Genomic DNA, 27647 nt, shown 5'->3' with positions numbered 1-27647 from the left:
TGTTGTGGCGTTTGCGGTTGTGTTGTTGCTTTTGTATTTGTCTGAACCTTCTCGGCCACCGTACATTCCCCATCATCTCGTGGCTCCACTGAAGAGGTGAACTGCAGGTAACTGATTCCTCTCATTTTTAGCACGGCCATTCTTCCAAAATGGAAACCAACGGATCAGGACTTAAGTGAGGATTTTCGACACGCGGATGTAGGACATTACTTTCTCTTGACAGCTCTCCGGGTATTATGACACACTCACAAATAGCTGGAAAAGGAACACTCTCATGGATTAATATTGCACTGGCATGAATTTTAATGCAAAAGCAAATGTTTGTAAACTTCATGTGTCTTTCATACTCAACTAAACCCATAACACAACTTTGCATAGAGTGAAAATATAGATTTTTAATATTTATACTAATACAAAATAATACAATTAACACATATAAAACAATGGCATAGATGCATGGCACTAGTTCAAGGCATGAACAGGAGTGGAATGTACATCTTAAACTTCAAACTTCTATTCCATTGCTAGAGTTAAATTTACTGTTAACACTTAAAGCTACTGTCACGGTTTGGTTCTCTTTCCTGTTTTATTTTGCAGTTTCATGTCTCTCGTGTCTCTGGGTAACTTCACTTCCTGCCTTGTCCTGTGATTGCCTGATTGTTTCCACCTGTGTCCAATCACCTGCACCTCCCTAGTGTATTTAAGCCCTGTGTGCCTGTTGTCCCTTGTCGCGTCATTGTCTATGTCAGTCGTTGTTGGAGCACGTCTCAGTTTTGTTAGAGAATAAAGAGCACAGTTTTTTGAGAATCCTGCGTTTGGGTCCTGCCTCCTTGCACCAGCACCCACCCTGACAGCTACATCAGACATCTTAATAGGGGAATTATGTACAAACGGGCTACATTACACAGGTGGCATTCATGATGACACGCGACAAAAGCTGCTTTCAGTTGGTAAACGTCTGCGTTTGGGATTCCTGTCGGGAAAGGATCGTCGATTTCCCATTTTCCTGAGTCACAAAGTTTCCCTTCTCACTCAGAACTAAATCAGGTGACGCCAGGCTCAGCTCGTCCTCGTTTTCCTCCGGCGTCCTCACGCCGGCCTCTTCCTTGGAAAGCAGCTCAGACATCAGGGACTCTTCCTCAGCTTGGTCCGTTGGGTTCGTTATCAGCACTTTGGTCTCCTTCACTGGCTCCCCTTTGTCTCCCGAACTTGATTCAAAACAGCCCTGCGAGAGAGTGACATAGTGTTCACACGTGGAAACAGAAGAAATGTGGAATATTTTCAGTTGTGGGCATAGAAAACGTTTTAGTGGGATTTCTATCATCAACATTTAAATTCAACGTCAACAGTTAAACTTTCTTAGTTTGTTTACATGCTTTGAATTTCAGTGATTACGCCACCTCCTCATAGTTAGAAACGTGGTGTCCTTTAACCCCGTTAACACAGTTACACCACGTAGACCCCTGATTAAATGTCATTTGAAATAATAGCGTGACATTTTTAGAACTAAACTTTATTCGGTTGTTTCGTAGACGACATAAAAATATTTATTCTCTTATAGCTGTCGGCTAAATATGAAGCTAGTACCAGCAGTCAGTTAGCTTAGCATAAATACTGTGAAACAGCTTGACTCGTTCTGTTCAAAAACACAATGTTGTTGTTTTTAAAAATAAATGACAGCAACTGGTTTAGTAGTGAGGCTAGCTATTTTTCCTTGTTTCTAATCTTACTGCGATGCTAAGCTAACCACCCTCGGGCTACGGCGCCATATTTAGCGAGCAGATATGAAGTCAATCTAACTCTAAAGAAGGCAAATAAAACTCAAAATATAAAATCAGTGAGTACTAATGAGACACTGCAGAGGTAAAATAACTTTGTTTTCAATTATTTACAGCCAGCATTAACAATAATGTCTCTTTCTCAGAGTGTAATTGCCACTGGTTACTATTTAGTGTATTGCAGTCAACAATGTACCATCAAAATCTTTTTCACCTCCCCCTTTTTGTCGCCTTGTTTACCTAAAAAAAACAGAACATGTGTAAAGTACGAGGATTACTGAAACTTTAACCCTTTATAGATGTCATACAAAGCATTTAAAAAGGAAAACTTACATTTGCGGAGACAAAAGAAAGCAATTGTGATCACAAGGAGACCCACAAAACACACGACTGCGATCGTGATTGTATGTGACAGTGATTCCGCTGCAAGACAAGATAAAGAGAAAAAAAACAAACATGAACCACATATTGATCCTTGCAGCACCTTATACACCATTTATCCTCCCCAGTAATACAGGATAATGGGATACTTTGAGTACAATGCAAATTGGATTAACAGGAAATGGGTTTTCAGCAAATCACCGACACACTTTTATGTTTTAAAGTAGAGAAATTCAAGTTAAAAAGGAGTTGAGACGTGGATGTACTGCAGTGCAAAGAATGTTTGGATGAAAGGTGTTACTCACACACTCAAAACCACAACACACACTTTGGAGAGTCAACACATCGCCCACCATACTGTAGTCTGGTTTTGAGCGAGAGACACCACACACACAGGTGCAGAGAGCGAATGTGTGAGAAACTACAGTTGGTCCGCCCACGCACAACTCACCACAAATGTTGTCGGATACGTCTGTTCCGCTTTGTTCAACAAAATATCCATCCGCACATCTGCAAAGGATTTCACAGTGTTAAAGGATAAATCTTGGTTTTTACATGTCCTATTCAACACAGACTCAAGCTTGGATACACCTTTGGGGAATTAGGTGCTCTGCTAAAGTGACAATTACATGAACATGATATTAATGTTATTTCTTCTTTCTTGGGCCTGCCTTGAGATTCCTATTCAAGGTACATATATTTTAAATGGTACTGTTATTTTCCCTTGACTCTTTTAAGTAGATTTTCTGAATTATTTCCTTTATTAATGACATACTAATAATTCATTAGAAATAATTTCCATGGCTTTCCCTGCTTCTGAAATGTGGTTCTCGTGAAGGTTTGTTTTTTGCAGTACACAAGCAAAGATTAAAAGGTAACCTGAGGCTTCAGGTGGGAATTTGAGGTCACTGCACTTACATTGTCCATTTCTCACAGACGCCTTTCCACGAGTCGCCTTTGGAAAATGTGCCCTCTGTGCATTTCTGACACACCGTGTTGTGCGTGTGGTTGCCTGGACGCACAGGGTGAGAGATTCAGCACGTTGACCGACACACAACGCCGGGCGCTCTATACACTGAACGTGAGCCGAAGACACGCGTCGTACCTGTGGATTGAGCGCCGTGCCCTGGTTTGCAGCTTGTGTGCGCCACACAGGTCAAACATGCTTTACTTGAGCAGTGGAATCCCACTTTGCAGATGCAGGCCACCCGATTCTTCTTGCTCTTGTTGACGACTCGATTGAAGTCTAAATCTGAAAGTAGACACACGGCGTGAGCAGTGCTGCATCAAGCTAAAGTCTTCCTGTGTACATCGAGCAGCAGTTTTCAGTACTTACTTGGGTCACAGTACGGTTGACGCTGACAACTGTTTGAAGAGGTGTATGCATCCTGATAATCACCGTCTGGGCATTCTGTGCACAGAGGATCCAGACAAGACCCGCCGGACGACAGTCTGGTCCCTGAAATGGTAAATGAACTGTATTTCACCCACAGTAAGGACAAGTGTTAGTAGTGAATGAACCTGTGCATAATTTCCGTCTTTGTGTATCCATTAAAAGGGAACGTGTCGCTGAAAGGCACTGTTAGGCAGTTTGGGAAATAGGCTTTCCTGCTGAGAGGTCAATTGATACCATTCTGTTATCCGCCTGCAAACTACCAAGTTACAGCCAGGGGACAGTTAGCTTAGCATAGAAACAGACAACCTCTACCTAAAAAAAAGAGAACAAAAAAAAAATCCCAACACCCCCCTCTAATCAAATTGTTTTATACAAAAAATGAAGTGAAAAACAAGAAGTAACATTCAGTTCACTTTTTTTTTTTTTAGATAGTGAAAATGAGAAGGCCATCAAAAGCTGGAGGCAGTAAACATCTCGTTGTCATTATTTTAGATTCAATGAAAACTAATAATAATTTAAAAAAAAAAAAAAGTCAAATAAGAGGACTTCCCAGAAGTGAGACTATTCCTCGTGGTGTGGACATTGGGATGTGGAAAGTGAAACAGAAACAGACAAAGAAAAAGAGCAAAGCAAAATCAAATGTTAAACAGAAATCTTCATCTGAGTCTTCTAAATACTGTACTGTACACCGTTTCATGTTTATTGAACCAGATGTTAAATAACATCCCAGATGTTAATGCTTCTGGGCCATTTTGTCACTCGTGTTGTGTGTGGTCAATAAGAACCCGCCTCCGCCAGGGCAGTGTGTTCACCCACCTGGACCACACTTTTTGCAGCACTCTCCGTCCTTCTCGTACTGAGTCAGTGGGTCACAGCGGGGCTGCGCAGCGGTCAGCGCCTGTGGGACGACACATGTGACACGTGAACGAGAGCCGCGTCCCCTGCGAACGAAGGGTCCACTTCCTCTTAATAAAAGAGGCGCGACGGAAAGTCCCGAACATTTCAAGAAGTCGTCTACTCGGAAAACCGAACGCCGCATTAAATCTCCTTTAATGTCATTATAAAAAAGGAAAAAGGACATTCGCGTGGTCACAGCTGCGAGTAAAACGAAAGTGAAAGTGACTTTTAAACAGACGCGCACAATTTCGAAATACGCCATAGCTGTGAATTGTAGTGTAACATCAATTAAATGATTTGAAACAACATCATAGCAATGCCACGACTAAACGATACATTGTATCAACATATTGATTGTATTACTCACCGAATAATCGATCAATCCCAATCCCACAAAGGGCAGCAGCAGGAACAGACGCATCTTGGAGGGTTGATAGTTGCAGTGTGTTGATGTTGGTCTGAAATCTTCCTTCTTAAGCGCGAGGGAGGAGCTGAGCTAAGGGTATTTCCTGTAGGGGGGGGGGAGGTGTTTCTCTCTACTTGACCGTTTCCTGTAAAGTAATCGTACCGTTCCGAAATTTCCCAAATTGAGCGTCACTTCGTTAATTGTTTGCGGGGAAATTTAGGATTCGTTGTCTCGAGGGTTTGCGCACGGAATAAAATGTAGCGTACAAGTAATATAAATGTGAACATATGCTTACTTAATAGTTAACACGCTACAGGAATCTAATGATGACATTTTATTTTATTTATTTTTTTTATTCACTTTTTCGCAGCCGTTGTAATTGTATTTATTCATTCATTTTAAATGCCGTTTTACGTCCTGGTTGAGTAGAACAATTAAGAAACAAGTGTAAAGTCGTATTATTATTCGTTTTTTTCAATACCACGTTGCATTGTTAAAGAGTAAAACAGGCATGTTGTCGGTCACGCAGCCTTGAGAGGCTGAAACTACAGATCGAGGGATTCCCCAAGAAGTTTTCTCAAGGGGAGGGGAGGGGATTCCCACATGTTCACTGTACAACTTGGGGGAAGGTGCTTCTGTTGAATTCAGACCAGTGAAGGTGTCAAAACTCAACACACTATAAATTGTTCAAATTTAGTAGAATATTCATTTGTCTACTTTTTGTTTCTGCTTTGGTTAGGCCAGTTGTCAGAGTGGGTGGAGGTGCAGGCGGAAGCAGGACTCAAACGCAGGGTCTTCCAACGAAGTGCTCTTTATTCCAAAACCAGACATGACAATGTGCACCAACGACCAGTAACATGGACAATTCTCAAAAAACTGTGCTCTTTATTCTCTAACAAAACTGAGACGTGCTCCAACAACGACTGACATAGACAATGACGCGACAAGCGACAACAGGGACACAGGGCTTAAATACACTAGGGAGGTGCAGGTGATTGGACACAGGTGGAGACAATCAGGCAATCACAGGACAAGGCAGGAAGTGAAGTTAACCCAGAGACACGAGAGACAAGAAACTGCAAAATAAAACAGGAAAGAGAACCAAACTGTGACAGTAGCTTTATGTGTTAACAGTAAATTTAACTCTAGCAATGGATAATTGAAGGGTGGGTGAAAGGTAAAATGTACCATTTTTTCTCTATTCATTGTGTTGTTGCAGTTACAGCTTTGTCGACATCAAACAGGTTGAGCAGGGCTGAGGTGGGTGTGGCCCAAATGCCTCTACTTGCCTCTACCTACCACTTCCCCACAGAAGTTAATCTTCAGCTGAAACAGGACGGCCGTAAAGACGTTGACACAAATCACAGCACTGTTGCTTTCTCTCTGGGGCGGAAACAAATTTCAATCATATGTCTGCCGTGAGGAAAGAAATCGTTCATATTGTTTCGCATTAACAGAGGACCTGTTGGATGCACAGAGAGGCTGTGTGGATTATCTTGTCAAATCTAAACAGTTATGTTGCCAAATTTAGGATCAAAGAAGAAGGAAAGACACACAGAGGACTTGCCACAGGTAAGATTTAGGTTGATATACTTCAAAAAGCGAGCAAGCATCTCCTTTCAGCACCGTTATGAAGTCCTAGTTCATCGTAAAAGTGTAAAATCAACACTTCTGTAAATCAGTCCTCACTTCCATTATTGTTACCTTCGTGGAACCGGGAGATTTACAGGTCTGTTTAAAGCTTTTCTTACTTCCTCAGTTCAACCTGACCTGAGTTTCGCACAAAGAAAACAATGTTTTACTCAGAAATGCAAAATGACTAATTTAAGGAAGTACGTCCATCTGAAAGATGCAAAATGCTGATTAAAGCAAACTTGTTCCTTTTTACATTCACAGAGCGTTAAGTCCGAGACAACTAATCTCTCTTATCAGCCTCCATAAATAATTAACAGGATTTCTGGTGAAATATTGCTGAATAACAATTCTGCATGACTGCTAAATGACAAAAAAGTATAACAGCGCTAAAGGAGGGCGTTGGCGCAAAACTCTATGATTTGTTTGCTTAGCACACTTTACTGGGCTAGTTTTGGTCACACCACCATGCATATTTTGGGAAATATTAACCAGAATGGATCACATACGGTATGCTTAGTTCACAATAGAGTTTACTTTATTCTTAAAAAGAATGAAAATGCACCTTGCATTTCAGTTGACCAATGAGATGCAGCTGATCATCTTGAATAAGGTGAAGAGCGGAGAATTGTCCATCGAAGATGCTCTGAACCAGGCCAGGAAGGACGGGATGCAGCTGCCCAAACCGAACACAGCGGCCGAAGAGGTTTCTAAACTGTTGTGTTTGTGATCCTGAAGTGCGTTAACCTGATGTGGAGCACGGCGTAGTTTTCTACTCTATTTCGATAAAGAATTGGGGGCAGGGGAGTCTTTAGTGCTTTTTCACTGGAAACAGCTGTTGTAAACAACAGGAAAGCCGTGGACATGAACTAATGCAGTAAAGTTGGAGGCTTAAAAACAATGATGTCGTGTTTACAGCTTTCCCCATCTCTGCAAGGCATACAGTAATCAGTTTAAAGAAATGTATCTAAAACTGCTTTTTGAATGACTGTGACTGAGGAACTTTGGAGGAAATATGTCCCGCAAATATTGTTGCCGATGTCCTGCTCAGCCTGCTGGGTTGGTTTCTCTGTCCGTGGCCAATTTGAATAACCCAGTTTTTTTTAAAGGAATGCAGCAGCCGTTTGGTGTACATTCCTTAGCAAGAAACAGATAGAGGACACAGGATATCGTGTTCTTATGACGCTTCTTTCCCATCAGGTATTCGTGTCTGACCATTTTTCTTTTTTTTTGTGGCGGTTTTAGGAACCTAAAACCTTGCAGTACAACTTCAGTGTTCACAAACACAGCCACTACAGATGGCAGAAGAGGGTTCTTCAGGTGAGGCAAACATGATTTAGCCATCCCTGGAGCTCTGGGAGGCCACGTGTACAGCTTTGAGGTTCAGCATGCTGAAATGCTCACGGTGGCTATGCTAACATGATGTACAGAATGTATACTGTGCAGCATACAGGGTATTTACCAGGCTGATTTGGGAGGGTAATTTACTTGGCAGGTTAACGACCATAAACCAAAGATTAAGGCTGAAAACGTACCTTATGTGGTACACTATGTCCAAAACTAATTGATCCTCAAAGGGATTCCAACTCATCCTCAGCGGAACATGAACATGTGAACTCAATTTGAAGAGGACAAGTCAGGTGACCAACAATGTCAGTCAGACTCAACATGTGGGGATGTCTATAAAACCTTAAATGGCAATCCCATCAATAGTTCTTGAGATTCAGTTCTGATTTGGACCTGCCTGCTAGCTCAGAATTCAGAAGATGAAATATGATCCATTTTGACTGTGTTGCAGTTGATGTGCACAAACTCGAACCCTCTCTTTGTGACAAACCCAGATCGATTTGAACACCAAAATGCTTTGCAGTATTGAGAAAGGCATCATCAAACGACAACTTCCCTTCCTCCTTGTCAAAAGCTGTGACGATGGAGTTGGTTCTAGGTTCACCATTTCCTTCAAAGGTCATCATGATTATGAACTGGAGGCCACTTCGCTGGAGGACAAGAACACGGTGAATTCATATTAATGTCTACATTTAAATATATTATTAACCAGAAAATCATTTGCTACGGCTTGGAGACTTTGAGAAAATCCAAAAATGTGTTCACCAAATTGATATTGAGCTGGAGTCTATCCCAGCCAACTTCGGGCGAGAAGACAACCTCTATTCTCACAATATTTCTATAACACTAATATCTTGCCATGATATCAAGTCTTGTTTTTCTTTTCTGTTTTGTAACGGATGTTTACATCGGGACTTTTCTTTCCTGATACTCAGATGATACAGCTTGTGAATCAGATCATTTATGGGAACATATACAGTGACGATGCAGAAAAACTTCAGCAGCCTGATGCATCACAGAGTCTTCAGAAAGGCGTCTTATTGCTGCACCGGGGCGGCCTGGCCTCCTTCAAATGGGTGAAGTACGGATGTTTCACCCAAATGTGTAGCTGAGACAGCAATGAGAAAGAGTTTCAGACAAATTCAGTTACAAATTCACAAAAAAATTTCAAACAGTGAATTATTTTTGCGCCCACACTCTAATTTGAGATGTGATATCTGATATAATAGTTTTCCGCACAAAAGTCCTAACAGATGCTGTTGTTGTGGCCGACATCACATTCCCCGGTTTGTTACAGATATGAAGTGCAGCTGCACCCGGGTCAGCTCACGCTCGACCCCTTCAAGCACCGTGGCCCCGCAAACGGCAACGGGACGTCCTCGGGGCCCTCGTCCATCGTGATTCACCTGTCGGATGGCGACACCAGCGTACACAAACCCGACATCGCCGACATGTTCACACTGATCACCCACAAAAATGAGTACCAGTGAGTGAGAATTATCAACGCGTTTGTCTTCAAATGACCGCAGAACCTTGGAAAAGTCTACGTTTTGTGTCTTTTTCAGTCAGCAGTTGGTTCTGCATTCAGCTAAGGAGGTTACGTTGCCAGATGTTTGTTAACAGGATTAAGGGAAATCAGCTGGGCCAATTTTCTCATAACAGGGTGTTGCATGGGCCAAAGAGAAGTGAAGTGATCTCTGTACAGACGTTATTACAAGATATCTGCGTGGCATTGATGGAGGTTTGAGAGCAGTTCTATTTCATATTGGGTGTTTTTTTTCGAGTGAAGAAATCTAGGCCTTGAGTAACAGTTACCAGAGAAATCTCAGCCAATGGGGGGGTGTTGAGTGAAGTTGTGTGGATTTATTGCAGGTTCCGGGTCCCTCCGCCAGATCAAACGTCCGCCCCCGGGTCCGTCCAGAGGGAGCGAGATGCTTGGGTCCAGGCTATCGACGAACTGTGCTCGGGCTGGAAGACGAAGTCCATTGACGGAAGCAGCTCTGTGAAACCAAATCCTCTAGCACATCTCAGCATAGCTGAGGACGGAGAGGACGCCAACTCGGAGCTTGAGCCATGTGGCGGTTTGGACGATACGAACCAACCAGCAGTCGAAAATGCAAATCTCCCTTCTGGCGATAAAGGCCAGTCATCAGACGCGAGTCGCGCGAAGCCTATTCCGAAACCTCGCAGGCAAAGCAAGACTGACGTCATCGGGCCTGACGTTTCGCCTCCCGTCCCATCGCCAACCTCCCCTGATGTCTTAGCCTCATCCAAACCCACCTTCCCACAAGCCCTCACACCCTCATCCACAACGTCGCTTGTTAAAGAACCTTCATGGCCAAGCAACCCACCTCCAGCCCCACCCCCTTGCCCCTTAAAATTCGGGATGAAGCCAAGAACGCCGCTCACCAAGGCCTTCCACTGGGACGTAGTTGGCAAAGAGGTAACTGTCACAATCAATATTTGTACTTTATATGTACATTTACTTATAAAGCTTAACAAATGTCTCATTAGTGGACATGTTTCATATTAAAATGCAGTGTTTTATTATTGTGGCAAAGACAGGTTCAATTTGTTCAACTTGATTATTTGATCACGTTGCATCATTGCTGTGCATTATTCTTTGTTCTGGGAAGTTCTAGCTTCCCTGCTGTTGCTCTTTTGAAATGTTCCCATTGATTTCTTCGTGCAATGTAGTTGTCTCAGTCCTGAATTAATTTGTTTCTTGGCAGATTGCAAAATCGTTCTGGGTACAGGAGTGCAGCGGGAGGATTGAAATCGACACATCGCGATTATACGAGCAATTTGCCGTGAAAGATCTGGGGACGTTCTGTGCGGCCGAGCCAAGCAACAACCAGCCTATTATGCTAAACCAGAAGATCGCGCACACCTTTAGTGAGTAGCTCAACAACTAAAATGTGAATCATAAACATTGTCTGCTGCAATAGATTTCATTTGATTTTTTTACAGCCCAAAAGGGCGAGTTTGCATAAATCCATGCTGTAACGTGAAGGCTTTCCACTGGAGTCTGTATCAATTAAGGAAGCTTATTCTTTCAGTATATTAGAAGTAGGGATGTGAAATAAAACCCGGCAGATGGAAGCACCACATACAAACCAGGATCTATGCAGAAGCAGTGTCAATGTTAGTTAGACTTTAATTTCCCAAAAGTATTTTGAAAAGGGTCAATAAATGTATCTCTTTCTAAACAGCAGTTGAGGCTGTTCCCCCTATATGTCTGCAGGGGGCAGTCTGTCACCAATCCTCACAACCTGCAGAGCCACTGTGAAGTGGAACATATTCTACATCCCTCCGAATGGCTTTTCGCTTTTGATTAACTTTTGTGTACGTGGCTTTTACATTTTTAGACCCAAACCAGGGCAGAACATCTTAGAAACTTAGAGTTGTCATGTTCATGAAATCGGAGTGATTTTCATGTCCTCGTACAGAATGTCCCAGCATTTTGACTGGCGCATTGACCGGGAATCCTCGGTTGTGTCACAAGCAGGAGCTGATTGATGACAGCCTGCAGGCAACCTAAGGCCATGCACCTTTCTGCTGCAGGCTGTCAAGAAAGATGTGACATTTTGAACAGCAAGGGAGACTATGTGTCTCCCCGTCCCTCCTAATTTGGTCCCATTGACCTATAAGCATGGTCAGAGGACGTAAAAGTAGTACTTCATGCATTGGAAATGCCAACTATTATTACCAAGCTTGACTTAAACTATCAAAACTGGAAGCTCATTGGAATTCTCTTACAAACTACTCGGTAGTTTAGCCTCTGCATATATATCTCTTTTAGAGACTCGTATATGTGTTAAGACCAAAGAGGGAAAGCTGCCCCCCTTTCATCCCCCCGGGATTCGGATCTCATCGATGCCACATACGGGAAGAGATAAAAAAAATTGGCCATAAGAACCTCTTTCTCTTCTACCCTGTCTATCTCTTGGGATCGCCAACACAGTCACACACACACACACACACACACACACTTGTTTGCACGTTTATCACCACATATCACCTGTTATGTTTAATCAGTCGATTTCCTATTCTCTGCCACACTATCTATTCATCTGGCTCCCTCACACTGCGACACAGTCAGCATTAAAAACATCTTTATTTCTAATTTCTGATGGCAACAGCTCAGCAGACAGTCTGCATGTACTCCATCAAATGGTATCACAAGGACATTGACAACGAAACGGGCAACTGTTAAAAATGCAATCATACACACAATACGGCTACTATAACAACATTGTGTTGTTTGCTTTTAGACAACTGATGCGGATGGAGTGAGGCAGCTTGAGCAGGTGGTTTTTATTACTATTGTACTGCAGTCTTGAGTGGTTTTCTTGGGTAATCAACTGCATCCTTCAAGGCAAGCGAGCCCCCATCCGCTGTGGAGAGAGTCCACAGGACAGTGCTGCAGCCATCTGCAGATTATTATAAGTCCTCTACAGGAATACCTTGTACTTGTACTAATCTTTTGACAACAAGCTTGTAGTTCCTACTGATTTGATGGAATGCATTATTGAGAGAAAGGCCTGGATGACAGACAGAGATACCAGGTCGTTGTGTGGGGTGAGATTCTCCAACACTCGATCAAATCAGTCACCAGTTACTTCTGTAGAAACATCTCCCCTCTGACTGTGATTATTATTGTACATGCAGTATTTTACCCATGTAATCGGTCGAGGTGGAGATACTTTCCACTGCTAATAGAGTTGACAAATGTGACAAGATACCTTAAATAGTTAGTGCCTTCTTTAAAAAGCCAATGCAGTATTTGTCTTCTAATCAAAGTTTTCAATTTACAATCTCGATTTCACTTTAAAAATATAGTTTCCAAATAGTTGCAGTGGATCAAGAAAGACAATGTTCCCCTGTGGGAAGTTACGTGGACCGGTACGAAACGTATACGAGTGTACTTTCAGAGTCGGTGGTGTTTCCGAGAACCGGAGTCCTTTTAAGATTCACTTCTCCTTTCACTGCAGCAGCGGGCGCTGCTGGAGTCTGAGCTGAACGAGTATCAAGTCAATTATTTCGTGCGATTTCCCAGGATTTTGACCCCAGCGACAGGCTTTCAGAATAATAACTTTGCAGAGATAGATAACATGCCGGCTGATGCTTTGTTTGCTTGTGTACTGTATGTTGTATTGGCTACATTGTTTAGTCTTTTTTTTTTTTTTTTTAATACCACGAGAGCCCCTGTGCAAGCAGCGTGTTTAAAGCCTGGAAATGTGGCACTCTTAATTAAAAGCACACCTGTGGCTTCCTGCGCCCAGCGGGACGCTCTCCATGTCCACACTCCAATTTGTCTGAGTGTCAATCAACAAAGGGCCTGATTGCCACGGTGTCTTTTCAGGCCAGAGGCCTAACCTTCACTCTGGAGGACTTTGGTAGTAGTGCTCAACATTGTTCGTGATATTTGAAGTTGTTTCCTCATTTAAAAAAAAAAAAAAAAAAAAGTGACACGAAAGATTTTGTTAGTGCCGCCGAGGGAAAAGACATGTCTCCGGTTCTTAATGTCAAGGGTTTAGAGACGTGTTGATTACTGCTTAACATTCAACAATATTATTTTATTAACTTTGTCATGAGCAGATTTTCAATGAGATCGACGTTTTAGATTCAGTAAGACTGCGTGGGTTGAAAGTCAACCTTTGAGCACAGAGAGACAAATAGTTTGGCATCTTTGGAATTCCTCGTGACTGCTTTCGTGTTGACTGCTGAATGGATCTCATTCAGCTTTTCTTACACTCTTTCTTAAATTAAGGAAAAATCTTTTATTGTGACAGAAATGCAACGCTCCACTTTCGACCAAAAACCTTATTTTATTACTTGATTTATTTGACAACCTCCCAACATGAAAAAAATAAAACTATGTGATATTTTTAAGCAATGCTTGAGTGTCTGACAAGCAGATTGCTGTTTTTTTGTAAGAATATACAGTATTTGTCATGTCTTGAAATTCCTGAATCTCCCTCCTAACGAATGCTTCTTACGGCTCCTAAATTATGCACAATTTTAGACATTTTTTCGTATAAGAAAATTGAAATTGAAAGCTTTGAGTTGATAGAATGAAAATTTGTGCATTGGGGAAAGTAAAAAAAAGTGTCTTTTTCGAGTGTGTTTTGAGTCATTTCATCGGAGGAACAGAAGACAACTTGTCAACCGGAAAGCTTTCATGCGCCATTTTCCCATCTGCTTTTCTTTTAGACATTTTCCTCAAAAGTTTCCCGGTGCGAGCGGGAGAGCTGAAGGACAAACTGTTCATTGTTAATGAGGAAGACGGAGGCCTGTCTGATGAGCACATCACCTCTCTCAGGAGGTATGACTTTGAGCCAGAAATACGCTGATTTTTATTCATTCCCGTGAGTGTCACAACTGCAGGTGAGTGACTTGACTTGAGATGTGTTTTCTTTGGCAGGGGGGGGGGGGGGGAAACCCCTCTGAAAAAAATAGCAGCTTAGCAAATCATCAAGGGACGTGAGTGCATAAGTCAGGCCAATGTGAAAAGTTTGCACAGACGTCTTTGCAGTGTTCTAATACTAAAGAGAAGATGCCAAAACCTTTTACCACAGCAGCATACTAATACATTTTTCATCTGTGGTTATTTGCGGAGATGGAAACTATTGACACTCCCCTGGGATCTTAACACTGGGAATAGGTAAAATGCTTCTTGACTCTTCCTCGCGGTTTAGTCTGTGGCTTCGGACGCTGACCTCCTGGAAGGCAAGCGATCTAATGCGCGGCGCGGAGTATTTTATTCATTCTATGAAAATATGATATATATTTTAATGCGCTGAGCGTGCGCCTGAGGAATACAATTTTGAAAGGACGACTCCCAACAGGTGCTGCAATATTAATGGCCCGTGGCACTCCCGTGGCACACGGCCTCGCTCGCACACAAATGACAGGAGGAGGAAGTTCCGTTCAAGATGAGCGGGGTTCACATTTAGTACCAGCGCGTGTGTAAATGGCGGCTCCCATTAGCGTCTTGCTGTTGGCTTTCTCAAAGGAGCGCCGGGCCTCACTTGGCTTTAAACACAAAATGAATGTTGGACTGGGGGGGGGGGGCTGTTGGATGTATTGAGTGCAGGGTTACTGGGATGATGTAATGGAACTGGAAGTTAGCATCACACTACTTCCCTCTACAAAAAGCCGTTGGGATTTTTCCTTTATTCATGTGACTTTGGGTAGAAGTCTCCCACATTTTTCAGAAAAAGCTCAAAAATTCAAAAGCGGGCTACTTAATGGCGTGTTTTATCCGAGAAAGGCATCTAACAAGTGTACTGATAGTGTTACTTTTGCTTTAATGTTAGGTACATCCCCATGTTGAGTGACGTGGAAATGTACAAATCACACAAAGGACCTGTGGCAGAGCTGCATATTGTGGACCAGTACATGATGGAGGTAAAGAATTTCATTCCTCATATTATTATGATAAATATCACAAGCCTGATTAAAAGAATTGTAAGAGAGATTGTAATTTTCTTTAGGATTGGATTTGTGAAAGCAGGAACCAAGCAGAAAACAGCCCTTTCTCTCTCCTAAGGGCTTGTGGAGTAGAAATTCACCTTCCGCCTCATTAACACACTGTGGGTGTGATGACAAGCTCTTACCATTCATCTGGTTATCACCTTCCAGCATGCCCGGTATTCATCTGAGTCATGTGTAGTTGGCTAAAATATGCGAGAGGGGTAACAGATGAACAGCAGGATCAGCCCACAGTTCCTTTCTGGAATATTTGACACCAGTTCTAAGGGATTTATTGAAACATTGTGACTATGGAAGGCCCGATGCTGACCGCAGCCACGCTGAATACCTCTGAAAACACAACAGTCTTACCTGTGTATTTAAATATTGCACTTAATTGAAAACATTTGAAACTCCTTAGAGATCTTGTTCAGTGATGTTTAGTAATTCCACACATTTCCCCCTTTAATTATGATTAAATTACAGACAATGAAGGGGCTGACACGTTCTTTATTCAGTTCCACGATTGAATGATTTTTTCATCATTTATTACCTGGATACAAATGAGTCTTCCATGTGACACACAGTTTAAATAAATACATTATATATGGAAAGTCCACCTCAGTCGTGCTGTAATGTTCACTCCTTCATAATCCATGCATCCCTCTGCAGTGATTTTTATTAGTGCTTTTTAGCGAATGGCCGTGTTTGTCCGTCAATCCAGCAGACATGACTCCACACTTTCGTACGGACAAAAAAAAACCTTAAATATTTATTGAAATCTTCTCCATAGATTCATGCTCCCCGGAGGATGAATTATACTGACACAAGTGATCCCTGACAGATTTGAATGAAATGTTTGCCATGAAGTCCGGTCTCACCGGCCCTGCTGGCATGGCTGTGAACTCTAAAGTCTCGGGTTTTATTTAGACAGAATAAAAGGGTCTGATTTTCTGTCTAACAGTTCTGAATCACTTTCCTCTCAGGACGTGTGCAGAGAATACAAGAGTGGCATCTGGAAACAAATGTTCCACCATTAATGGAAACTAAAAGCATATTAGTGTGGAAGCACTGACCTTTTCCCTGAGATAAATCAAACCTGGGAAGAGGGGGGAGTTCGTTGTGCTCCACTGTATGTTCTTATATCATGCGCCACGTGATCGCTCTGGGGAAAAAAAAAAAAAAAAGATGTATTTTTAAATCTGAAATTTGCTGCTGTGTCAGTATCTGAACACGTGAAACTCAGAATGTGTGAACGCATTCTTTGCTCAGGCGCTAAGATGAAAATCGATACCTCAGCATGATCTTTTTAACCTTACATTAGTCATTCAAATAAACGACTGTCATCACACGTCTTGATTCCCAACGCTGGTCCCAACACCGCTCCTTAACCATTCGTCAGTGTCCTTTGGCTTCGGGGAGATTGTACCTGAGCCTCAGCGAGACGGGCGGACCATGCTGAATGATTTATCAGGGGTTAGCACCGACTCAAAGGTCGCATCAAGGTGTCAAGCCTTCAGACTCTCCGTTAAATCAGCCGGTGGACAGGGCCGCAGCACTCCCCCGCCCCCCCCCCCCCCCCTGTGGCCGAGGTAATGTCGAGCAAAGGACTCGAGAGCGACATGCAGCCGTCCAACAGATGTACCTCCCCACGGCGCCCCGCTGTTGGAGATGATTTAGAAGAACCACATAGAAACGGGCTTTTGCAATGAAGCCATTGCGACACGCTCCTCTGCACACACGCACGCACGCACACACTGACGTGTTCTCCCCGTTACAGATGTGCAACATCCCCTTGCTGAGCACACAGCTCGACCTGCTGCTGACCCTGAGGGAGCTTCCGATCGGCATGAAGGACCTGCAGCCCGTGAGTTTACACATCTGCGAGGTCACATCGGAGGTTGCATCAGAGGTCGAGCTGTTTTACAGTCGGTTCCATTCCCACAAGCCAAAAAGGGCTAAAACCAAATGTATTCTGTAATGCAAATGGTAATGTTCAGATGTAAATGGGCATCTGGGGACTTTTCTAGGTAAAAGCTTTATTTTCCGTCTGTTTGGAGTTCTTGTTTGAAGAAGTCGGTAAAGTAATTTCAGATTGCTGGATAGGTAAGAGTCTTGAGAATGGAAAGGGATGAAAGGCACTTTAAGACACCTCTCTGCATTTGAAGGAGAAAAGAAAATGGATCTTAATCAAATCAAGTTCCATTTTTCTGTAGATCGGGTAAAAGAAACCCAATAAAAATCACTTTGGGGTTTGCACCGGGGAAAGCTGTAGATTTATGAATTTGACTTTTTTTCTACAAACTTGTGGACTTTCATCAAATGCAAGCACTACAGAAAAAAACCTAATGAAGAAAACACACAACGCTACTCTTTAATGAAACATTTTTGTTTTTATTAACCCTTCCACAAAATGTGAGCATCTGGACCTTGGCATCAGACTTGATTGTTACCACCTTAATGGAGGCTTGTTTATCGGCGGCGAGGACTGCAGGCTGTGAACATATTGCAGTCGGACCCGAACACCTCGGGGCGCTTTGCTTTGATACGATTCTCTGAAGCCTCAGCTCCGTTCTACACCGGCGCCCTCGGGCCTGACCGCTCGTCTGCTGACTGTTTAAAAGAACAAAGAGAAAACAGCGGATAACAGTCACTGTAACCCATCGATTTCTTGGGAGTCATTTGTCTTTGTTGAAACACAGGGAGAAACAAAATGACTGTTTCCAAGATAGCTTCGAAGAGAAAGCTTCGCGATGTCCCAAAGTTTCAATCAACTCTTTGCGTTCTTCTTCTGGTTTTTTCTTTTCCTGCTGCATGGAAGCGGTGAAATTCTTTTCGAACAAACCTCGGTATTTGGTCATTTTGTATTCATTTTGGCTCTCTGAGATTCAATCGCGCATCACAACACCATGCGTTCAGGCCCGAAGAGGCTTCTCTGTGGCAGAATTCTCTAAATCCGGCAATTGTGACAAAAACATGACCGACCTCTTAAGGGAAACACATGACGGAGAGGGGGTGTTTCTCACCTCGTTGCACTTACCCCCCCCCCCCCCCCCGGAGCTCCGACGTACAGTGGTACTCCATGGTCAAACTAAGAGCAGTTTTTAACAGTACGGTCAATGACTGCTCCTTGTTCCACCAGAGAAACAAAAGTAAGCCTTTTTTTTAAACCAGTACAAGGGAACAACTGAATAGGTTAAAGTACTGCCAGCCTTATTTATTGCATTTATGTGCAAAATGAAGAGAAAACAGGAATACTGACACAAAACACAAATACAATTTGCTTGACCTATATTTGACATATACCAACAATGAACACAAGGATCCTATTTACAGGAGGCCGGCTGAGATGAGTAACGTTGTGCTCAGCTCGTTCATTGATGCTTCATGCAAAATACAACAGTTTGCTACAGATGGTTCTCTGCAAAGCCAGAAGATATAATGTAGCTGGATATCTGCTCTCTCTCTCTCTCTCTCTCTCTCTCTCTCTCTCTTCTGTCTAATTGAGACTGTCCCACTTGCAGGCTCCGGGAAGTTATTCTTAAAACAGCAGCATATGGTGGGAGTGTTGTTGCTGGCTCTCCGTCAAGGACTATGATTCCCATAGTTTTCCTCCAACACACCATTTGCAAAACCTAAAATCCCACTTTAATTTATTTCTGGGATCATTTCCATTCATACCCAACAGTAGCTGGGATATTTGTTCTTGATACACGATTTCATACCAAATCATGATCTTTCCAAAACAGCAAACCTCTGATTATTTTATGTTGTGAGGTCAAGTGAGGTGTTGAGATCGCTGTTAATCCTGATCACGTAAAATAGCGAAGCCGTGAGTTTCTTTTTTGCCAGCCAATGAGTCACTTGCCCTTCAATTGCAAAAAAAAATCAAACATATATAAACAAAAAAATGGTACTCTGTGCCTCCTGTGTTTTGTCTTTCAGCTGATTAACCAGAAGATCAGAATGTGCACGCAGCTGAACAACTGCAGGTCATTTGCTTCGGTGCTGGAGTACCTCCTTGCCATCGGCAATTACCTCAACGAGAACGCCATGAAGGAAAAGGCCAAGGGATTCCGCCTCTCCTCCTTAACGAATGTAGGAGCCGAGGCGCCGCTGCCTGACCTTTGACAGAGTTGACGCGCGGGGCTAATAAGACGACTCATTGATATACAGAGCAGGGCTTCTCCAACTTTCTCTTCTGCTCAGGTTCACTCGGGTCGTTCGCACGGCCCTTCTGACAATTATGGGTTTGGGGCTGCATCTCCTGGAAGTACATCGTCATTGACTGCAGTCAGTCAGAGGACCCTTTTTTTCCTGGTTTATTTTAAAGGGATGATTCTACCTTTTTTGGGTTAGGTAGAAGTGAGAGTTAAGCCTCTTTCCCACTGGGGAATGCCCCGAGCTCACTTTGATGAAGCCGAGGCCTTGTGTTCCCTCGTGGTGGTTTTAGGTCTAATTGAGATTAGCAAACTGTTGCTGTTGGAGGCGCGAAAAGTACGCTGTGGTTTATCTCGGGTCATCGTTTGGTTCTCCTCGGTTATTTGTGAGCGTCGATGCTTGGTGCACGTTTTGTATTCGTGGTGCTGAGGCCTTCAAAGTGATAAACAACATAACCTAGAAAAAGTATGAGGTCCCTTTAGACTAAATGTTTCACTCCAAAAAATTATATAAATTGCTTAAAGGAATAAATTCGTCTCAATATAAATGTGGGCCTATCCAATTCCATTGGGACCAGCTCTATAAGCACCACAAGCAATTAACCATTCAAGCCCTGTCAGACACTGTATTATAGGCTCATTCGTATTTATTTCAAGTAAAGAAATACATCTTTTTAGGGGCTTGATAAATTAACAAACACCCTTTTATTTTCTAATTTATATTGCATTTTTTTGTACAGCAGAGCCACTTCTCTGAAGCAAAAAAGCCCAAACAGGCAGTGACGTAGGGATATGTACACACAACGCTGCTATTTGAACTGACAAATCCTGCAAATTATATATTTTTTGTTCATGTATACGTTTTTTTTTTTCCCACATCATACATTTAATCCATAATTTACATTTTTGGTTATCTTGTGAGTGAGTCTTGCCGTAAAGTGCACCAAGAAAAGGGAGTAAAAGTGTTGATGGATGAATAAAGTCCCTTGGACTGGATGCTTTCTCCAAGCAAAGTTATTTATAATGAAAAATCCAAGGCAAACCTTTTGTTGGAGATATTAAAACCCATCCGTGTGCTGTGTGACTGGGGGGACAGGAGGTCTGCACAGGCCGTGCCCTTGTCCTTCATCTCTGTGTTTCTCTCCCTCTCCAGCTCACCCAGCTGCGTGGGACAGACAGGAAGTTCACCTTGCTACACGCCCTTGTGGAGCAGATCATGTTGCATGAGCCGAGCTTGACCGCTTTTACCCAGGAGTTGGCAGAATTTGAAACTGTCCCGGGAGGTATTTGCTAATCGAGATTTGATCAAAGATTCAAACCAAAGAATCACTGTGGTACCTTTTCACTTGAGGTCTACTTAGTGAAGAGGGTTTTTTCTGTGTGTGTCACTGCTTTTGATTTTCTCTCTTTGTTGGAAAGCTTCCATCAAAGGCCTGACCGCAGAGGTAGATGGTGAGTACATCACATCTTACTAATGTTACTAATAGCATTTGATGTGCCGAGGCAACTTTTACTGGAGCTTTCTCTAATTGTAGTTTAGCTATATTGCTTTTTTTTTGGAACAGCACTATAGTTGCCAAGGAAATGTATGCGACCCCCACATGTCGTCTTGATGATGACGACTTACCGTTGAAGGAACAGGAACAGTTGCTACGAGCACAAATATTTCACTTTACAGGATAACACAGGAGACAGCTTGGGATTTAAAAACAGCTTTTTGCTTCAGTGGTTGAATATGATCGATGGTAACCAAGGTGTGTGCGTGTGTGCGTGCGTGTGTGTGTGTGTGTGTGTGTGTGTGTTGCTTCAGTCCTGAAGAATGAACTGCGGAAAGTCATTCAGTACAAAAAAACCTACAAGAAGATAAATGCTGGAGTTCATCACCAAAACTTCTACAAAGACCTGAAGGTAGATCCTGTGTTTATGTATTTATGCCTCCATGTGCATTTTCCAAATCAAAGCGGTATTACTTGCATTGATTCTCGTACAAAGGATTTGTTCACTGTCTTTGTCTTGAAAAATAGTGATGTTTTCCTCTTCTCTCTTTGCACGTTGCCATTGCCACTACATCATTGTATTACCACCACCTTAACAAGGCTTTCTGATTTTCATCTACAAAGCAGTAAATGTTTAATACGCTTGAAAAAGGGCCACAAACTCAAGTATTATTACTACTAGAATAGTTGGCTACTTATCTCTGTGTAGCCTAGAAGCCTGTTAGTAAACTGCTACAGCATATGACTGCAACGCAGTAACTGGGATGCTACAATAAGCTAACTGGCTTTGGCTAACACATACATTATCATTTTCATTGTTTAATATACTTTCAAAGCAACTATAAAGTTACTGCCATTTTATCACACACAAGGTGAAGAATTTAAGTTGATTTGGAAATCCCCATAGGAACAACGCAATGTAAACTGTTGCATACGGGTTCTTCATTGGGAAAAGCGCTATCCTCTTTTTGGCCAATCACAGATTAGCATGAAATAAACGTATACATTTATTAATATTACTACAAGAGGTCTTGCCTGTGGTGCTGCTGTTGAAGCATTTGAATCAGAACACACACACACACACAGGCTGTGCAGAGTTTGACCCACAGCAGCTATAAGGGTGGAGCAGTGATTGACTGAACAAATGGAAAAAAAAAACCTCACCATGACTTTATTGTGCTTTTCTTTGTACCCAGGCTTCAATTGAAAAGTACAACACGGATCTCTCGGCACTGACGAAGACATGCGAGGAGATGAAGAAACTCTACTCCGCCACACTGGTAATACACAAGTTATTATTTCAATATATGTCTTTTGCGCAGCCTCTGAGACCCATAGTTCTTTGTTCCAGTACGGTTCTTTCTCATCTTCCAATGTCTCCCCGCCCACGCACTGGGAACATCATTTCGCCAGGAAGAAGTCTCAGAGGACACGTTACTGTCCAATGGTTGTCCTTCAGGGCTTCCTGGGATATAATGCATTTGACACTGTGCTTAACTGCACATCATTTAACGGCACACGTCGCTGCTTTGTTAAATTAAAATACTCTCTATTTACGCCTTTGGATAATATCTGCAACTTGACCCTGTAATCCGCAATGTCCCATCAATGGGCACTTTGGCAATGTATTAGCCCACAATACTCATCCCCGTTATGTGAGTGATCTCCGGTTATGGACTCAATAATGATTATATTCTTTAATGCGTTTGTCTCAGAAGTTGACTTGCCTTCCGCATTTGTGTTGACATCAGATCTCTCACCAAGAAAATTCCTGTCACACGTGTGAGATTCATTGGAGGCAGTGGTCCCGGTGGTTTCTTTCATTACATCTATAAAAGGAGGACATTTCTTTTGCCCAACAGCTCGGTTAGATTAAGTTTGTAGAGCTCAAGCCTCCTTTTGACATCTTAACAGGTGCTATTTCTTTTATATGTAAGTACCCACCAAAAACAATCAATACAAAACTAATGCCTATATTTTCTCCCTTCTCATATCTCTATGGACAATCCATCATCACTGAGAGTCCAATCACCCTGGCTGCTGCGCTAGAGCACTGACATAGTAAAGTGTGAGTTGTGAGCTTTGGGACTGGTGGGAAATTGGGTTAAATTAAGCTCACAATTAGATTGCCGTGTGCTGCAAACTCTTCCCACAACTCACGTACTGTACGACTAAGCAAAGGGCGAGTGGACTGAACACAGTGAGTGGCACTGAGTTATTCTGCATTGAGTTTTTTAGGATCTGTGTATTTCGGCAAAAATAAAGTTAAACTTTGTTTAAAGAAGCCTGTTTGAATAAACGTGGCTTTTAAAAAAAAAAAGTTTAATAAATAATCTACTGAAATTAAATTTTCTGGGCGAGATTATCTTTATTACATAAAAATTGAAAACTACTCTGTGTGAAATCATTTCCACATTACATATACACACAAATTACCCTCCAAACAGGGTTTATAATTATGCAGTACATTACAACTGCACAAAGCCCACTCAATGTCCCATTATTTATTTAGTGCAAGTACCTTAGTAGATAAATCTTTGATGTTTTAGTCATATTCCTTATTATTCTTAACACAAGTCACTCCTCCATGTATTAATGAAAGTGGTCTAGTGTTTTAGTGGCCTTGGCCTTTTAAAATGGAATAAGTTGACCTTTAACGGCAGTGTCCCCTTCAGGCCATGATTTGTTTTTCATCATTAGGGTTTAATGCTTAAACAATAGTTGGATCAGTGGACACGGTTGACACACTGAATACTCCAATAGGAAAGTTTCATTTAACAAAAAAATATCAGCATATTCCCATCAGTCCATTCGATTGTTCAGACTAAATCGGACCAGTTGCATTTAAAGACGGACACAGCCTCCTCTTTAGTCGCCAGCAACACCTGCATCCATCCCCTCCTCCCCTTATGTGTGTACACACCGTTCGTGTGTGTGTGTGTGTGTGTGTGTGTGTGAAACCTCCTGCATTTACAATAAGCCCCTTCGGGAGCATTGGAGGAAATGATTGAGACTGACTGGGCTGCAGTGTCGTGCAAGAGAGCAGCAGCTTTGGGAAGAGGTGTCACATGTAGTCAGGGGGGGGGGGGGGGGTGGGATTCATAACGAGGCCTTTGCATAACAAACATGCAAAAGCAACGCGATTACACGCGTCAAATTTGTGGTCCTAAAACTGTCATTTTGCAGGATTATAAAAAGTATTCACAGGGTCTGTGTAAATTTTCTCTTTTTGGTTTTATTTATTGCCAAGAACACATTTTTTCAACTTTATTAATAGGACCATTCCTAACTTCCTTTGTTCCCGTGGACTGATTTCTATATTAAGGTACGAGTGACGTAACCTTTACGATTCGTCTCAAGTGACTTGTGTCTCCACAAGAGAGCCAGAAGTGAGGAACAGTTAGCTCTGAAATGTACGACGCTGACGTTGAATTCAGCCAACACAACAAACGATGCAGCAATAAAAGTTGATAACAACACTTGTTTCAATGCTAACATGGACGTCAATCATGTCTCTCACCAATTGTGGCCCGACCCAATACAAAACGCATCGATTCTTCTGGGATTATAGGGATTTATCCTGGGAAATGTGCTTTCCTGGAAAATACCCATCTAAACTATTTCATAGGAAATATATTGAAAGGAAAGTATTTAGTGTCATTCTATGAACCAGAATTGGGGGATAAAAACTAGAAAAACCTTATACGCACTTTAATTTATTTTTTTGTCGTATGAAGGCGTAAAAGGAACTCTTGAAGTGTCCTCGCTTCCTTCAACCTAGGGCAGTGCGTACAAGAAGAGATGTAATCATTGGTAGGCTACCACGGAGCCATATTGTAAGCACAACAACGGCAAAAAAAGGCGACCATAGCGTAAAAAGAAGAGTAGCTTTGAGCCTTAACTTCAGCCTGCATGGTCGACAGCATGCAATGAGCCAATCAGAACACTTAGCCGCCGTGACCCCTTCGGATAACGTTTGACTCGATAATTACGTCCACATCTTTTGTGCCAGCAAGCCTGAACCACCTAAGAGTGAGTATTAATTCAGCAGTGTGTGTCTACCTTGTTGCACAAGTGCAATCAAGGAATGGACTGCATGCTGAGGCAGCATATGAGGTGATTACACCGTTGTTAAGAAGAATTTGCACAACCCAGACACTTTATGTGTGAGATTGTAGGTGCTAATTGTAAAATATCTTTCGTAGAGATCAAAAGGTCTTTTTTTAATTTGAATTTGAACGTTTTTCGTTTTTCTAATCCTTTTTTTCCTCCCGTCAAGGTCAGATTCTGTGAACCAGCGGGCCGAGACTCTCAGGAGTTCTTTGGATTGATCTGTCGTTTTGTCCAGGAATTCAAGGGGGCCCATGCTGAAATCCTTTGAGTCACAAGCCAAATGTAAATTTAGATCACTTATAAACGTATTGCGTGTTGAGCATATTCTTAATCACAGGGGAGGAACACCAAGACACGTCATTGTATGAGCTTGTTTGTACTTTTGATCCGTGGAGGCGATGTATTGCCGACATGCAGTATGAAGTTTACAGCTCCTAGACGGGGCAATAGGATGCCAGTGGAAATCCATTTTGTGAATATTAAACTGATCCTGTTGTGTCCCAGTATTTCATTTCAGGAGTTGTTTTTGTGATGTTTACTTTATTTTGAGACGCAAATCATTAATGCAGGATTTGCAACCTCTGGGTCTTAAGAAACGCTTGGATGCCGAGGTGTGCTGCCGAAACCCACGGCTGTCTGCTGGCAGCAAAACAAAAACCAAAAAAAAAAATCACTCTGGATGCCAACGCAGGCTGCTGTACTCTGGATGTGTGATTATTTCCATCTCGCCTCAACGTTTTCCTTTCCCAAAAAAGTGCCACGAACTTTGCCACGAACGCCATACGCAGACGTCCTGTGAGGAGGTGTAGAACCACGTTCCAACCGGGTGGTGCCATCGAGTGGAGCAAGGTGGGGAAAAATCTTCTTCGACTTCTCCGGATGCAAAAAGATATCTGAAATATGGAGGCCGTAGGTCCCTCTAGCTCTCTTAAATGAGGACAGAGTAGACATGACCATTTTAATCTTTCATTTGTTAATAATGTTAACGGTCATATTGTAAAGAGCAGTTTTTGGGGATTTCTTATTGCATGGTCTATGATGATGATATTTGGATGTCTGCTCTATACTTCAGACCTCCGCCGTTCAATCATAACGTTGAATACTAATTAAAATGTTAACAAATCAAACAAATTGATTGTACACCAATTTTGAGACTGGATCAATCATTGGGTTATTAGTTCCTGGTCTCAGGGTGGTGCACCAATATTAATGTCACTGAAATAGTTTTGCATGTGGTCGCTGCTCTGGAGCCTCTCAAAAGTCATGAGGCTGTCACAAAAGGTTCATTGATGGTTGAGTGACGATTGAGACACTTAAACACAGAAGATTTTTCCTTACTATTTTTTTTAATTTCCAGTTTGTCAGAATTTTTAGCTCGATGGAATTTTAATGAATTTTCTTTGGACCGCTTTGATTAACGAGTCAATTCAAACTCTACCGGTTTCCATTTTCTCTGTTAATTTGGAATTCATTTTCAAAGGCATAAATATTACAGCTATGCATTTTCTTCTTCTCTTTTCTGTACTTCTACACTTTTCTTTTGCTTTAAAATACTTTGTCATTAAGAACATCACACCTCTGTGTATTCTCTGCTGTACTCCAAGTCATCACCGGGTTTTTCAGGTAAATGTAAAAAATAATACCTTGGATTTGATCATTTTCTCATTTCTTCACCTTCGACAATACGAATCTTGCATCTTACTTCAATTTCTGTAGGGCTTTACCCAAATCAAGCCCCAAAGATTCAACTATTCATTTGTGAGTACAAGAGCGAGAGACAGACAGACATAGCGAAGTGAAAATGGATACAAGGTTTTTTGAGTACGAAACAGCTGTTATCGCCATCTTTCGTCTCCTTGCATTTTCCACTCTCAGATTTGGACTTATATCCAGCGTACCTGCGACTTTACCCTTTGAGCCGTAGATGCTCAAAGTATATTGAGGGATATTTCTAGTGGCAGCAATGATCATTTGGCTGCTGTGCTACATGGGCGCTGACTCCCATAAAGGCGGTTTCATTAGAACCTGAGAACGTGTATAGAGCAAAGTAGCCAGCTGGACACCAGTGTGCATTCGGGCTAATGGGGAAGCCGTCCCCACAGCTTGGAGCAGTGAGCTGCTGGTGTGAAAGTGGTACCATCATCATCATCAGCTCTGCTGGGCGAACAAACTTTTCAGCAGAAAACAAAGCTTCACATTCGAGGCTCATTTTTGGAATCCACTCTCCTTCACAGCAGTGAAAGACCTGGCCCGTCTGTGCTCAACAACTCGGGGGGGGGGGGGGGGGTAAGGAGTCTACTGCCTTCTTAATTGGCAGCTAGGGGAATAAAACAAATAATAAACATACGTGCCTGAAATGTTCACTGTGAACAATGGCGCCAGTGACCCGTGTTTGTCTCCAGACACTGCAGCACACCTCCGCTCTACAGGAGGCGTCCAGCATCTTTCGGCTAAGTGTTTGGTTTTAAATGTCAGCGGCTTTACTATTTCCCTCGTTACCTCGATTTCACAACGACAACAAAAGCTCAGATAAGCTCACAGTACACACCGCCCGCTGGGCACTAA

At 42.4% G+C, this 27647-nt stretch overlaps 2 protein-coding genes across 4 annotated transcripts; one reads left to right on the top strand and one right to left on the bottom strand.

Annotated features, from left to right (window-relative positions):
- Window positions 1–84: 84 nt before the first annotated feature.
- LOC119222776 (uncharacterized) lies at window positions 85–26195 on the top strand. Of its 2 annotated transcripts, XM_037479648.2 has the most exons (18): window positions 85–107; window positions 6390–6430; window positions 7068–7196; window positions 7736–7810; window positions 8332–8505; window positions 8773–8918; window positions 9135–9323; window positions 9710–10280; window positions 10570–10732; window positions 14054–14165; window positions 15160–15250; window positions 17094–17180; window positions 19259–19411; window positions 20627–20756; window positions 20893–20925; window positions 21284–21381; window positions 22166–22249; window positions 25249–26195. In XM_037479648.2, the coding sequence occupies exons 3-18, from the start codon at window positions 7080–7082 to the stop codon at window positions 25348–25350; spliced, it is 2325 nt and encodes a 774-aa protein (XP_037335545.2). In that variant the 5' UTR covers window positions 85–107; window positions 6390–6430; window positions 7068–7079; the 3' UTR covers window positions 25351–26195. The 2 variants fall into 2 exon arrangements, with proteins under 2 accessions (XP_037335545.2, XP_037335544.2); XM_037479647.2 differs by lacking the exon at window positions 85–107 and having other exon boundaries at window positions 6033–6430; window positions 25249–26194.
- On the bottom strand, window positions 376–4947 carry cd40 (CD40 molecule, TNF receptor superfamily member 5). Of its 2 annotated transcripts, none has more exons than XM_037479651.2 (9): window positions 4820–4947; window positions 4372–4453; window positions 3496–3618; window positions 3265–3411; window positions 3078–3171; window positions 2611–2669; window positions 2112–2201; window positions 1975–2018; window positions 376–1225 (listed from the first exon to the last, which is right to left on the bottom strand). In XM_037479651.2, the coding sequence occupies exons 1-9, from the start codon at window positions 4871–4873 to the stop codon at window positions 944–946; spliced, it is 975 nt and encodes a 324-aa protein (XP_037335548.2). In that variant the 5' UTR covers window positions 4874–4947; the 3' UTR covers window positions 376–943. The 2 variants fall into 2 exon arrangements, with proteins under 2 accessions (XP_037335548.2, XP_037335549.2); XM_037479652.2 differs by having other exon boundaries at window positions 1993–2018.
- Window positions 26196–27647: the final 1452 nt, after the last annotated feature.

This window comes from Pungitius pungitius, chromosome 1 (assembly GCF_949316345.1).
Source record: "Pungitius pungitius chromosome 1, fPunPun2.1, whole genome shotgun sequence".
In the NCBI taxonomy this organism is placed as follows: Eukaryota; Metazoa; Chordata; class Actinopteri; order Perciformes; family Gasterosteidae; genus Pungitius; species Pungitius pungitius.
Note: the sequence above shows the minus strand (reverse complement) of the source record. Positions and strands in the feature narration are given on the sequence as shown.